The 13217-nt window shown below is 41.4% G+C and overlaps 1 protein-coding gene across 1 annotated transcript in view; it reads right to left on the bottom strand.

Annotated features, from left to right (window-relative positions):
- Lrpprc (leucine rich pentatricopeptide repeat containing) overlaps positions 1-13217 on the bottom strand; it is an 85257-nt gene that overhangs the window by 13971 nt on the left and 58069 nt on the right. Inside the window, exons 27-30 of the mRNA XM_031355256.1 lie at positions 12823-12913; positions 8080-8222; positions 7863-7971; positions 3950-4076 (exon numbers count right to left, since the gene is read on the bottom strand). Of these exons, the coding sequence (XP_031211116.1) occupies positions 3950-4076; positions 7863-7971; positions 8080-8222; positions 12823-12913 (470 nt within the window). The remainder of the gene's footprint in view (positions 1-3949; positions 4077-7862; positions 7972-8079; positions 8223-12822; positions 12914-13217) is intronic.

The following is a 13217-nucleotide window of genomic DNA, read 5'->3' as shown; positions in this document are numbered from 1 at the left end:
CCAGGCTGACCTCGAACTCAGAAATCTGCCTGCCTCTGCCTCCCAAGTGCTGGGATTAAAGGCATGTGACACCTTCACCTGGCCCTAATTTAAAAAAAAAAAGAAAAGATTTATTATTATATCTAAGTACACTGTAGCTGTCTTCAGACACCAGAAGAGGGCGTCAGATCTCATTACAGGTGGTTGTGAGCCACCATGTGGTTGCTGGGATCTGAACTCAGGACCTCTGGAAGAACAACTGGTGCTCTTATCCACTGAGCCACCTCTCCAGCCCCCTTGGTTCCTAACTTTTAGTTTTATTTTTTAGTTACCAAAATGAACTTTCTGTGATAAAGAGAATATCCTTTTTGTGCTGTTCAATGGGGTCAGTTACTAGCCATGGGAAATATGTAATTTAATTTTATTTCTCTCTCTCTTTTTTTTTTGAGACAGGGTTTCTCTATGTAGTCCTGGCTGTCCTGGAACTTACTCTGTAGACCAGGTTGGCCTCGAATTCAGAAATCGGCCTTAAAGGTGTGCACCACCACCACCCGGCAACTGTATTTCATTTTATACAATTTAAAGTCACACCTAGGCTGGTGGCTACTGAAGTGGGTGGCATACAATTTCAGACTTTCATTTTTGGAACTGTCAAAACAAAGAAAAAAATTATGGAGAAAAAGGGTTTGCGTCTTACAGCTTACCTTTAGCTACAAATATTAATCTTTTTAAACTAAGAAAGACGGTGTTTCAAGAAAACTTCCATTATTTTCAGAGCAATGAATGGACTATGGCTTGTGCTTACATAATATACATGTAAAACATTTGTTAATGCTTCTAATTTATGTCACCTTGAATAATAATAATAATAATAATAATAATAATAATAATAATAATAAAAACCAGCTGGCCAGCCCAGTGAAAGCAGCCAGGGACAGACTTAGTACCATTTCTAGACAGAAAGAATCAAGAAGGCAGCAAAGGCTGTTGTCTAGGTTTCCTGAGAGAACCACTTACTGTTTGTTCCAGACACTCAGAATTGTTGATGTTAATTAGCATCCTGCCTAGCTGGCAGGAGAAGCAGAGCAATACACTGTTACAGGCTATGGAGCCCACATCATGGTCTCCATAATAAAATCAAGTAGCCTATACACACCAACTGTTATTTTTGAAAAATGATTTTTATACACTTGTGTGTGTGTGTCTGTGTGTGTGCGTGTGCATGTGTGTTGGGGGTGTAGGGGACATACAATATACGGAGGTCAAAGGAAAACTTGCTGAGTCAGTTCTTTCCTTCCAGCAAGGGGGTCTTAGGGAACCAAACTCAGGTTGTCAGCCTTGGCAGCTAGTGCCTTTACCCATGGAATAAACTACCTTGCTAGCACAATCAACACGTATTTTGCACTAATACTGATAGAGAGCTGGGAGGGGAGAGGCAGCCAGGAATGAATCCAAAGAGGTTAACATGACATACTTTCAATGCCACACTTAGCTGGCTAGCTCAAACAGTCCCAGTGCAGGGACTGCCCTAGAATTTGCTCTGTAGACCAAGCTGGCCTTGAACTCATAGAGATCTGCCTTCTGAATGCTAGGATTAAAGGTATGGTCCAACACTTGGACCTTTTCAAGAAAGGCTTCAAGTTACAATCCCGCTTAATAATGAAAACCATTTTAATGGCTCAAGGTTAAAGCCTATCATCTTAGAGTTTCTATTGCTGCAACAAAACTCCATGACCAAAAAGTTGGGAAGGAAAGGGTTTGTTTGCATTACACTTTTCACATTACTGTTCTTCACTGAGGGAAGTCAGAGCAGGAACTCAAGCAGGACAGGAACCTGGAGGCAGGAGCTGATGCAGAGGCCACGGAGTGCTGCTTACTGGCTTGCTCACATGGCTTGCTTAGTCTGCTTTCTTATAGAACCCAGGACCACCAGCCCAGGGGTGGCTCCACCCACTATGGGCTGGGCCTGGCCCCACTGATCACTAATTGAGAAAATGCCTTACAGCTGGATCTCATGGTGGCTTTTCCTCACCCAAGGCTCCTTCCTCTCTGACGATTCAGAGAGGTGTCAAAAGCCAGCTGGTCCAGTGTCATGTAACAATTCCCCGTTGATTCTCTGGGGTCCACATAGCTACATGGGGAAAGTAGGATATCACAGCTAGACTATAAGCACTGTGAAGTGTATGTACAGGAAATCTTATCTATCTGTGGAGTCTAAAAGCCTAACTGAGAAGCAGAGAGCAGATGGAGGTTGCCAGGGAAGCGAGAGGAACTGTGGAGATGATGACTATGGAATACAGCAGGAAGGCAAACTCTAGAGTCCTACCCAGCAGTGCCTACAGTTAATACTGCTAAGAGGGTACATCATCAGTGCAATTGCACATACTCAGAAAACCCAACAATGATAGCAACGATGATGATAAAGAAGGTGGGAGGAAACTCTGGGTGGTGATGGATATGTTTACGGCCTTGAAGCTGGCGCTGGCTTCACTGGTATACACTTATCCCCAAAGTTAATGAGATGTATACATTAAATATGTATCTTTTAATATGTCAATCATATTGTAAAAAGGCCTCATAAAAACCTAGAGAGGAAAGAAAGAATATGAGCCTGTATTTTACAGGTTGTGGTGAAAGGAGAATAAAAGAGCTATGCTTCTAACCATTCAGGTCAGCTCTGTCTCAGAACTCCAGAAATGGCTTCCAGTAGTGATACTTGAGTAAACCCATACACCAACACACTCAACGGAAATCAATATTCCTCGACATGATGTTTAACTACTTGAAGTGCTTTGGCATTTTCCAGGCTATTTCATTTAAAAAATAGTTCATTCTGCCCCACTAATTAGTGGCACCTACAGTTTGAAACTATGCTAGGTCAGTAGCCTTCTTTGAGAGGTATGCACAGCACTGAACACTGTAGGAAGCAGGGTGTCATGAAACACACAAGATATATAGTACAAGTGCCCACGAGGAAATGCTATCAAAGAGTCTGAGGCCCATGACTTACCTGTTACCTGGGATCTTTGTAAAATGCACAACCCTGGGTCACTCTGAGTCAAAACCTTAGCAGTGGGCTCTGGGAAGTTGGCTCAGTCAACACAAACCCAATCAAGGAGTTTTTGTGCCATTATGTGGTATGCATGAGTGTATACATAAACCAACATCTGATGTCTTCCTCAATTGCTCCCCACCTCACTTACTGAAGCTTGTTGAACTTGAAGTCTATCAATTACAGTTCTTCCCTAGCCAGCTTGCCCAGCTGCAGTGTGGGTTCTGGAGATCTGAACCCTTGTCTTCATGCTTGCACAGCAAGACCTTGAACCACTGAGTCCCTCCACAGCCCCAGAGGACCATCACGATTTACTCTGGGGAAATCTTTAGAGGATTTGTGACCAACTCTCAGGATTAAATGGTCTTTGATTTTTTACATTTTCTTTCCTAACAGTTTAAATTTCTACTTGTATTCTTCAACATGGCTTTCTCTTTTGTTTTCTGCCTCCCTGTCTTTCCAAATTACTCATTTCAGAACACCATCGGTTATGTGTAGTAAGATGGAGTTCCATAATGATTTTCTGAAAAAGTAAATTAATCCACATCCTACACCACAGAGGTTGTTAGAGCTGACAGGACACCATTTAAAAAAATGTTTTAAGGCATTAATTGAAGTGTAAATAAGGTCTAGAGGTAGATTATTCAATCCACAACTGAAAAAATGTGCAAGTACACTAAATAGGTTCAGGGTCCAAATGTGAATGTTGGTGTCAAAACACACACACAGACCAGGTATGGTGGCAAACATGAGCACTCAAGAGGCATAGGATGGCTACAAATTTGAGGCCAGTCTGGAAAACAGTGAGACCTGCTTTAAACCAACAACTCATAAAGTTAAGCAACTTTTAATGTTACTTTTCTGGGCAGCTGAGACACCTCAGCTAGTATTCCTTTAGTGAGATGAGCAGATACTCACAAGTCTTTCACATGCACTGCTTGTGTGAAGTCGTTCTTGCTCAGCAGCAAACCTATCAAGGTGCTGTATGTTTCACTGCTAAATACAATGTTTTGATTTTCGGCTTTAAGGAAGATATTATATGCATCTATAAGAGAGAAAAAGATAAAAAAAGGAAGACAATATTATTCTGAACTAGCAAAACAAAAAGTCCCAAAATATATTTCTGTGCACTGTTGCAATCCTTGGAGATGGGCCCTGAGCACACTAGCATGCATCAAACTCCCAAGACAGACCACTGAAAAGAAAAGGCTTCTTTTCCAAATTATTTTTTATACTTGCTTTGGGTCAATAAATTATGTTTTTCCTAATAAAAATGAAAATCAGCGCTTCTGAATTCAAAAGATCGCAAAATAAATCACAAAATATGTGTTAACGTCCAAATAAACCAGAGGTATAATTTAGATTGAGGGGCGCAAAAGATTCACTTTCAAGCTATCTTCAATCTATAAGTGGGTGGTTACAATGGTTAACATTTCAACACAATAGCATTAAAGTGAATATAGCCTATAATTCTAAAATTAGAAGATCAAATTATTTGGCTACGACAGGACTTATACAAAAACATACAATTTTCAAATATACAGATACCTAGCAGGTAAACTAGGCAACATTTGTTTGACTGATTAACAGTTTTATTTCACTCGTTCACAATAACTGTCAGTGAATGAAAGGATGTTACCAAAAGAGAAGTACCTACACTTTTCAGTCACTTACTTTTCTGAAATAAAACTGCTTGTGTATAAAGAGCCAACTGGAACCACAATCCACTCGTGTGTGTAAACACATCACAACAGAGATAAGGAAAAACGATCTACTACAGACGGCCCTCTATGAATATAACTCAGCCAGAAAGAAAGGCGAGGTATTAAATAAGTACACACATAATGTTAATGACTATAAGAATACTCTAGAAATGTCTGAACAGGCAGAAATAGTTGTGATTATGTGTATAACTTAGGAAGTTTGTATTATCCCCTCAATAACACCCAAGTGGCAACGTCCAAATTGCATTTAAAACTGGATATTAAATTGGGAGGAAAAAAAGGTAAGGTATGAGAATATGAAAGTTAATCAGATGTTAAACAAGCTTTCTAAAGCACAATCTCTTATAGTGATCACATGACTAGCCTTGTATCAGATTTTTGTTAATGCCTACACGAACCAGGCACTAAGAAAAGGTAGAAAACCGCAAGTCACTCAAGAAAGAGTTCTATTAGTTACTGGCTATACTGACAGACACCCACGAGCGACTGTCCTTTATCATTGAAGGCAATCTCCTTACTCTTTCATAGATGACAACTTGAACCACAGCCCCAGTCTAACTGCCTTTCTCTCCCTCTTACTCTCAGCTCACCAGTGTTTCCAACAGGCCTCCTCCCCCTGCTTTCATGCCATCACCAGCCTTGGCTGTGTGGCCCTTTGCACTAACTGGGGATGTTTCATGAACATGACCAAGTTATCTACTTGCATGAGCAAGAAAAACTTTCCAGTGAGGTCACAGCTGAGGAATGACTCCCCCAGGATCACCAACTGCCTATGCCCTCTGGGATGGAGACACGGATCTCAGCATCTTCCCCTGGTCAGCCAACCCTTGAATAGTAATATTAATCCATCATAAACTTAAAAAAAAAAAAAAAACTTAACAAAATACAAAATATTTACTAAATCATGATACAGAGCGAAACCACACAAGGATCTGGCCGGAGAGATGCAGGCTAGAGAGATGGCTCACTTACTGCCCTTCCAGAGGGCCTGAGTTCAAATCCCAGCAACCACATGGTGGCTCACAACTATCTGTAATGGGGCTCTGATGCCCTCTTCTGGTGTGTCTGAAGACAGTTACAGTGTACTTATATGTAATGAATAAATAAATCTTTAAAAAAAATGAAAACAAAACAAAACAAAACAAAGTTAGGATGTGATATTCTTATTTTCCCTTTAGGTCACATTGTTAAGTTTGCTGCTGAATGAGGATTCAGTACCATTTGAATATTGGAAATTAATAAAACAAAAGCAGAAAATACTATTGGTTATTTTCTTGTACCATAGAAGCTGCATTCATTATTAGCTATCAACCTTTATGAATATTTCTACGTTACAAATCCATTAACCACAACTATCCAACAGATTCTACTATAAGCACTGAATTTTCAAAGCATTTATAGTTTGCTAAGTGCTTGAATCTTGAGACATACAAAATCAATATTTAACAGGCTAAAACAATTAGCTGAATAACTGTATGACATTTAATCATTTTGTTAAATGTTTTCATTTAATTAAAAACAACTTTCAGCCAGGCTGTGGTGGCACACGCCTTTAATCCCAGCACTTGGGAGGCAGAGGCAGGCAGATTTCTGAGTTCGCGGCCAGCCTGGTCTACAGAGTGAGTTCCAGGACAGCCAGAGCTATACAGAGAAACCCTGTCTGGAAAAAACAAAACAAACAAACAAAAACAAAAAAAAAAAAACTTTTAAAAAGGTAGTGTATAAGCTAGGCATAATGGTGCATATCTGTAACCCTGGGACTTGGTCTAAGCTGGGGGGGGGGGTAGAGAGAGTGGCTGAATCTGAGGTCAGCTTGGGCTACATAGGGGGCCCTATTTAAAAAAGAGATACCAACCAACCAACCAAGAGCATTATCATAAACTCAGCCTCTCATATGCACAACTGTACCTAACAATTACTGCTAGGCTGGGTGTGTGCCTAACAGCTGGGTTGCCTAGAGTGCCACTTCACGACCCAGGGGAGGCAGAACACAGTCCTGTACTAGGGTCCTTAGTCCATGTTCTCCCAAGTAGGAAACAGTCTGGGACGAGAGGTGTGGTTCCCAGTCTCCTGTGCCCAGGCACTGGTGGGTGTTGCGAACAGAGGTCCCAGGTCTGCACTTCCCCTCTGGGCATCCCCTCTAGGCATCCAAGCACCAGGATCTTGTGCCAAGATCTGCCTCTCTCACAGCACTATGTGGTAGAATCTCCCTGATAGACCTACCACCTAAAAACCTTCAGCTCAGATTCCTCATAAGGGAATATGGCCAGAGACATTGGCAGCATTCACAGCCAGGGAGGAGGGGCAGCACTCAGGGCCTATCTACATACCTCATTAGGTATGAAATACTCCAGGTTTTTATGTTACCAGACTGATTACCAAGGTCTGCTCAGTGGGGTGTCGTGGTTATGTGATCCAGAGCAGGTAGAGGCAGGCAGGGAGTGGCCCCACTCCTTCCGTTCTGGATTCTGAGATTAGCCGGGTTTGGTTTACTTAGTCTTGGCAGGCCAGTTCTCCTGGCACAGCCCACTTGCCAGAAGTTACTTTTGTTTTTGTTATCTAAAACAGAGTTTCTCTGTGCATCCCTGGCTGTCCTGGAACTCACTCTGTAGACCAGGCTGGCCTTGAACTCTCATGGATCCGCCTGCCTCTGCCTTCCAAGTGCTGGGGTTAATGATATAGGTCACCACAACCCAGTATCCAGCAATTATTCTTAACATCTGGCCATGGGGCTGGAGAGATGGATCAGCAGGTAAGAGCACTGACTGCTCTTCTGAAGGGCGTGAGTTCAAATCCCAGCAACCACATGGTGGCTCACAACAACCCATAATGAAATTTCATACCCTCTTTGTGTACTCATTTATAATAATAAATAAATCTTTAAAAAAAAAAAAACAACCAAAAAAACATCTGGCCACATGGCATTCCTTTGCTCTTGTTTTCATCCTTAAATACTTATACACATCTCAAAAGTTAAGGAAACTGGCTTATAAATTATAACATTAAAAGCATAACTAACAAATTACTTACTATCACCTATAGTGTGCTGATAAAGAGTGTACGTGTGCGTGTGTATTCGTGCCTGTGCGCTTCCTGTGGAGACTCACCTTTATTCTTCTTTAGTCTGCACTTAGACAACAACATCTTCTCAGTAACCGTGTCTCCTGCTGAGGGCAAGGATGAACTCTGGGAAGGTCTGTCATCTTCAAACCACAACTTTAAAACAAAATTACTCAGTTCAACAAAAAACGGTTAAACCCAGCAACCTTTGCAGTATAAGACTGAGCTAAAAAGTCTGTTAGGCTCATGCTAATGACCAATTACCTCTGGAACTTCGAAAGGAACTTGCTGGTTGCTGGTTTTCAGGATCTCAGCTAATAGCTGCAGTGTCCGCTCTCGAGGGATAATGTTCTCTTCTTGCATTTTGTTCCACACAGCATCCGCTCTTTGCCAGTCACTGCTTATTTCTACAGAATGTGATAAATCAAAACTCAATGACTCTGCCAAGCAGAGCTGGTAAAGGTTTAAGATAGTCTCACTTTATGTTTAAGTATGCATTACTCCACATGCTGCTGTTAGGGAGAGGAGGCATTTGGTGACTGTAGCCCAGAGGTAAGGAGACTTCTCTGTTTATTTTTCTAATTATGAGCCATAGAAATATTTTCTCTGCCAAACAAATTAAATAAAAGCAAAAACAATAACAAAGCATCCCCAAGCTTTTATCCAAAGCTTTGAAAACCACATTGATAAGAAGGTTGTTTTTAAAGTAACTGGAAAAAAAATTGCCCAATGTGAAAATCAAAATCAGAAACAAGTAACACACACACACACCCTTTAGTGTTTGCAGAAATGGTAAATACATGTACAATGCCTTGTGAATACCTATGGTTCCAAAATGACGGGGAAAATTTGATGCATGGCTTTTTTCTTACAAAGTGATACATTTCCAGGTACTTTGACTTGGGCAAGGAGAGTCTGCAGCAACAGATAACACTGTTGATTAAGTCTTAAGGAAGCAAGAAGTCTCTTGTAAAGGAAACAGGTGGCCTCTTTGTACCAATAACCTATTAGTTCTCTGTGGTGATACTCAGGGTTCACAAACGGCAAGAACATAGGGCTGTCCTACTTCACATGTCCTTTTGTTTTAATGTGCAAACATGTATGCAAGGGATAGTTTAGGGAAATGAACCAACATCCAGAGAGCGTGAATATTTATATTTCTCAGCATCTAGAGGGAAGGTGTCACTACTAACATCAGTGGGACTTCCCTAGACTCTGTCTCTCCAAAAAGAAAAACTAAGTTTTCTGACGACTAATAACTACTTGAAGTACAAACTTTAAAGAACAAAAAGTGAAGCACAGTCACACTGAATTAGAAATCAGCAACAAGGAATAAAGAAAGGTGAGGAGGAGGATTTCCCTAAGCCAAGCACAGGTTGCAACCCCCATTTTGAGTGATTTTATAAATACTTGATAAGAAAGTCAATCTAATTAACATAAACCTAGACTTATCGTTAGCCTTTAAAGCAATATTCCTTTTGAGGGTAGGGTCAAGACAGAGTTTTTCTGTGTAACAGGCCTGGCTGTCCTGGAACTCATTCTGTAGGCTGGCCTCGAACTCATAGAGATCTGTCTGCTTCTGCCTCCCAAATGCTGAGATTAAAGGTGAACGCCATCATGTCTGACCCAAAAGCAATATTCTTATGAGTTAACTATACCTTACCTTTACTAAAATGTCCTCCTACAATGTAAAACCTAAGTATTATAAATATTTTAAAATATAAAGCTTGGTTACAAAAATAATCCAAGCCCAAGAATCTTTACTGTGTGGAGAGGTCACCTGCACACTGGGGCGACACAAGGATGGCTTCCAGGCTCTGAATTGACACTACAGTATCGGACCACAGCTCACTTTAAAGCCCACACAAGTACTCTAAGCAAGGAAGACAAGTTGAGTGGATGATTTACAGCTATATTCTAACTCTCTAAAGACCAAGAACCATTAGAAGGTAACTTTACCCTTGTTAAAAAAAAGGCAAAATGTCTTAGCTGGACACTGAGCTAGTGACGCACATTTTTAATCCCAGTGCCTGGAGGCACAGGCAGGCAGGTCTCTGAGTTCAAGGCCAGACTGGTCTACTGAGTTGAGTTCCAGAACGGTAGGGCTCCACACAAAGGCCCTATCTCAACAAAATAATAACAAAACAAAATATGGGAGGAGGTTGTGGGGGTGCTGGAGAGATGCCTGACTGATAGCACTTGCTACTTTTCCAGAACATTCTGAGAATAGACAAAGTTGTACAGCCACATTCCAGGGGACCTGGGTGTTTCTAAGCCACCAAACTAGGAGATGAAGAACTCTAGTTCTGAGTTTTTACCTCTCAGGCCAACAACTGTTCGAGTACTGCTGACAGAACTGAGCTACCTCCACCCTCCCTCCCCGAACTGCAGTTCTGTTGTCTAAGTGCCACCCCCTTATCAAACGAAGACCTTAGGTCTAGGGCAAGAATCCGGCACCATCAGACTGAACCCTGGGTATGTCAGGTGGCACATGAGCTAATAAGAAGAGGCTCCTGCTGGCCAAAGATTGGAAAATTTGAGTAATAACTAAAAAAAAAAAAAACCCATAAATTCATTAAGAAAAAAAAATCATCAATTTTGGAGGTTTCAAGGGCACCAAAGCCTAATTGTTTCATATTAGCTTAAAAAAATAGCCATACACTATGTATAGATACTTAATGTAGAATTCAAAACAATCAAACTATAATGCAGCTGAAACAGTAAGTGAATGGGGATTTCTGAAATGGATAGCTGCCACGGACATCTTTGGGCTGGGGGGGGGTGGGGGGAGCCTGTGCATGGAACACATGGTGACAGTTTCACACTCAGCCAGCAAACTATTATGCTCTGTGAATGCTTAGTGCCTAGAATATACCTGCTTTACTAGTGTAATAATTGAAGAGAGAAAGGCCACACAGCATGAAATATGGCTATATGTGTTGGAAGAAAAAAACATAAATAACATGAAGTAGAATAAAATATTAGGGCTGTAGAACTAAAAAAGCTACCATCCAGGCATTTTTAATGCAAAATAAGAAGTCAAAGGCAGCTGTGTTTTAGCACAAATGATAAATGAACGTCTACTTTTTATAAATGAAGGCAGTGAGGCTGGGCTTGGTGGTGCAAGTCTCTGACTCTAGTACTCAAGAGGCAGAGCTGTCAAAGGCTACTCTGGAATTCCAGGGAAGCCAAGGTTATAGACTGAGATTTGTCTGAATACAATAGCAAAAGAAAAACAAGAAACACCACACACAAACTCAAGGATCTCTAACGTCAGAAAGAAAAAGAAAAACACCACATACAAGCTCAAGGATCTCTAAAGTCAGGAAGTGTCGGATTTGGTGCCAATAAGGACATTAAGGAAGCTTCCACTTACGCATGTTCTAAAGAGAGTCATTATCACATTTATTCACTGTGTGATGATGTGAAGCCACCACGACAAAACCCATGGAGACAGAACCATCTCTTACCAACTGTCACTGGCTACGCACTATCACAAGAGCATGTACATGTACTGGCTGCATAAACAAACCTCAGCATCATTTGCCTGTAAGAATGAGATCCCCACAGGCGGTGGTGGTGCACACCTTTGGTCCTAGCACTTGGGAGGCAGAGGCAGGTGGATTTCTGAGTTTGAGGCCAGCCTGGTCTACAGAGTGAGTTCCAGGACAGCCAAGGGCTACATAGAGAAATCCTGTCTCAAAAAACCAAAAAAAAAAAAAAAAATCTCCATGACTCTTCCACCTTAAGACAAATACCAGGAAGTCAGTCAAGTGGAAATTAAGGGTGTGAACCAAGATTTGGTACATGGAAAACTAAAATCTATTTACAGACAGGGGATCGGTAAAATAAATTCTAAAATAGCCAACCAGTTTATTAGTACTTACAGATGATTAAAATGGAGAAAAACATCGTGATATGTAGTTGAATAAAAAAATGTACTCTGCTCACATTAAACAATAGTTTTTACACAGGTGAACATGTTCCCACAAGATCCACCTGTGAGTATGTTATAATCAGCCACTATAGGAGGGACCGAGGAAGCTACCTCAGGATTTACAGAAAACAGAAGAGAAAAGGCTTCTCAAAAGATCCTACCAAGTTCTGTGGCTTCGAGTTCTTTCTGAGTTAGGTTCAAAGATTTAGAAAACGTTTCTGTGTGTGTTCAATGAGTGAAGGTTGGCTTTACAGACAGAAAAGAACCACACACAAAACAAACCAACCAAAAGAAAACAGAGTTCAGAGCAGACATCTCAAACCTTCATCGTGAAGGTTAAAGCAGAGGATGACCTCACAAACCAGGCCCAAAAAGAAGGAATTCAGTTGGTCTGGTAACATGGATATCAGTCTGAGTAACTTCATTTTAGTTTGGTCTCTCAGGCCTAGCCCAGAACACAGGGTGAACCAATGGCTTCCTACACAGTTCATGAAACCCTAAAGAGAAGTAGAATCGTTTTATGAACTAGTTGGACTCCCATTCAAGACACCACTTAACCCTGAGCACTACTTAGCTTTCCACATGAGCAGACAGCATTGTGGCATGTTACATTTTGATTGTTAGAATGTCCTCATTTTCAAGAATTAAAAACTATTTAAAAGACACCTTGCTTTTCATACAGACTTCCCAATCCCAGAGTCTGCCCCATGCCTTGCTCACACATGTAGGCCATGTCAGGGTGCACAGAGGTCCCAGGCCTGGTAGGCAGGCCTGGATGAGTACAGCAGATATTAACACATGGGGGTCACAAGCAGGTGTGGGCTCCAGGAGCATGGTGAGACGATGACAGAGCAGAGGCTGTTTCAGATCTCATTGCTGCAGTAAGGACGTCAGCTCTGTAGGCATCACACAGCACCTAATGATACAACTTAATACACCGCACAATGGCTCAGCTAGCCTCCCCTTTGACCTCTGTGAAGACTCCACATTTGACAGTCCCTAGACTTCTTCCAAGGCCAACACTCCTTCCCTGCTGTGGCCTCTGCACACCATGGTGTGACATCACTTACTGTATAGCTTCAGTAAGTTGTAGTACATCTGGTCTCTGTCACACTCAAACAGCTTCTCAGTCAGCTCTACTAACTTCTCAAGAGCTTCAACCTTAAAAAGATGAACACATTTGTTACACCATGTAAGAAGTACATTTTACAGTTAACACAGCAGCGGAATGACCTACTGAGTGAGTGTCACCAGAGGATGGGTTAACTTTACCAAGAGACTCAGGGTCAGGCACAGCAGTCGGGTATGCCTACTTAATCCACAGAACTACACAATCGTGCGGCAAGTAGTTAGAACACCAGATCATTATGCTGTGAATGTTTTACCATAATAACAGGACTTTACAGAACAAAGCACCCACAAAGGTGTGAGAAGAATCTTTAAAGAGCATCTTGGAGACACAGAA

The sequence above is a fragment of the Mastomys coucha genome, unplaced genomic scaffold (assembly GCF_008632895.1).
Source record: "Mastomys coucha isolate ucsf_1 unplaced genomic scaffold, UCSF_Mcou_1 pScaffold6, whole genome shotgun sequence".
In the NCBI taxonomy this organism is placed as follows: Eukaryota; Metazoa; Chordata; class Mammalia; order Rodentia; family Muridae; genus Mastomys; species Mastomys coucha.
This window is presented reverse-complemented; position numbering and strand designations above follow the sequence as displayed.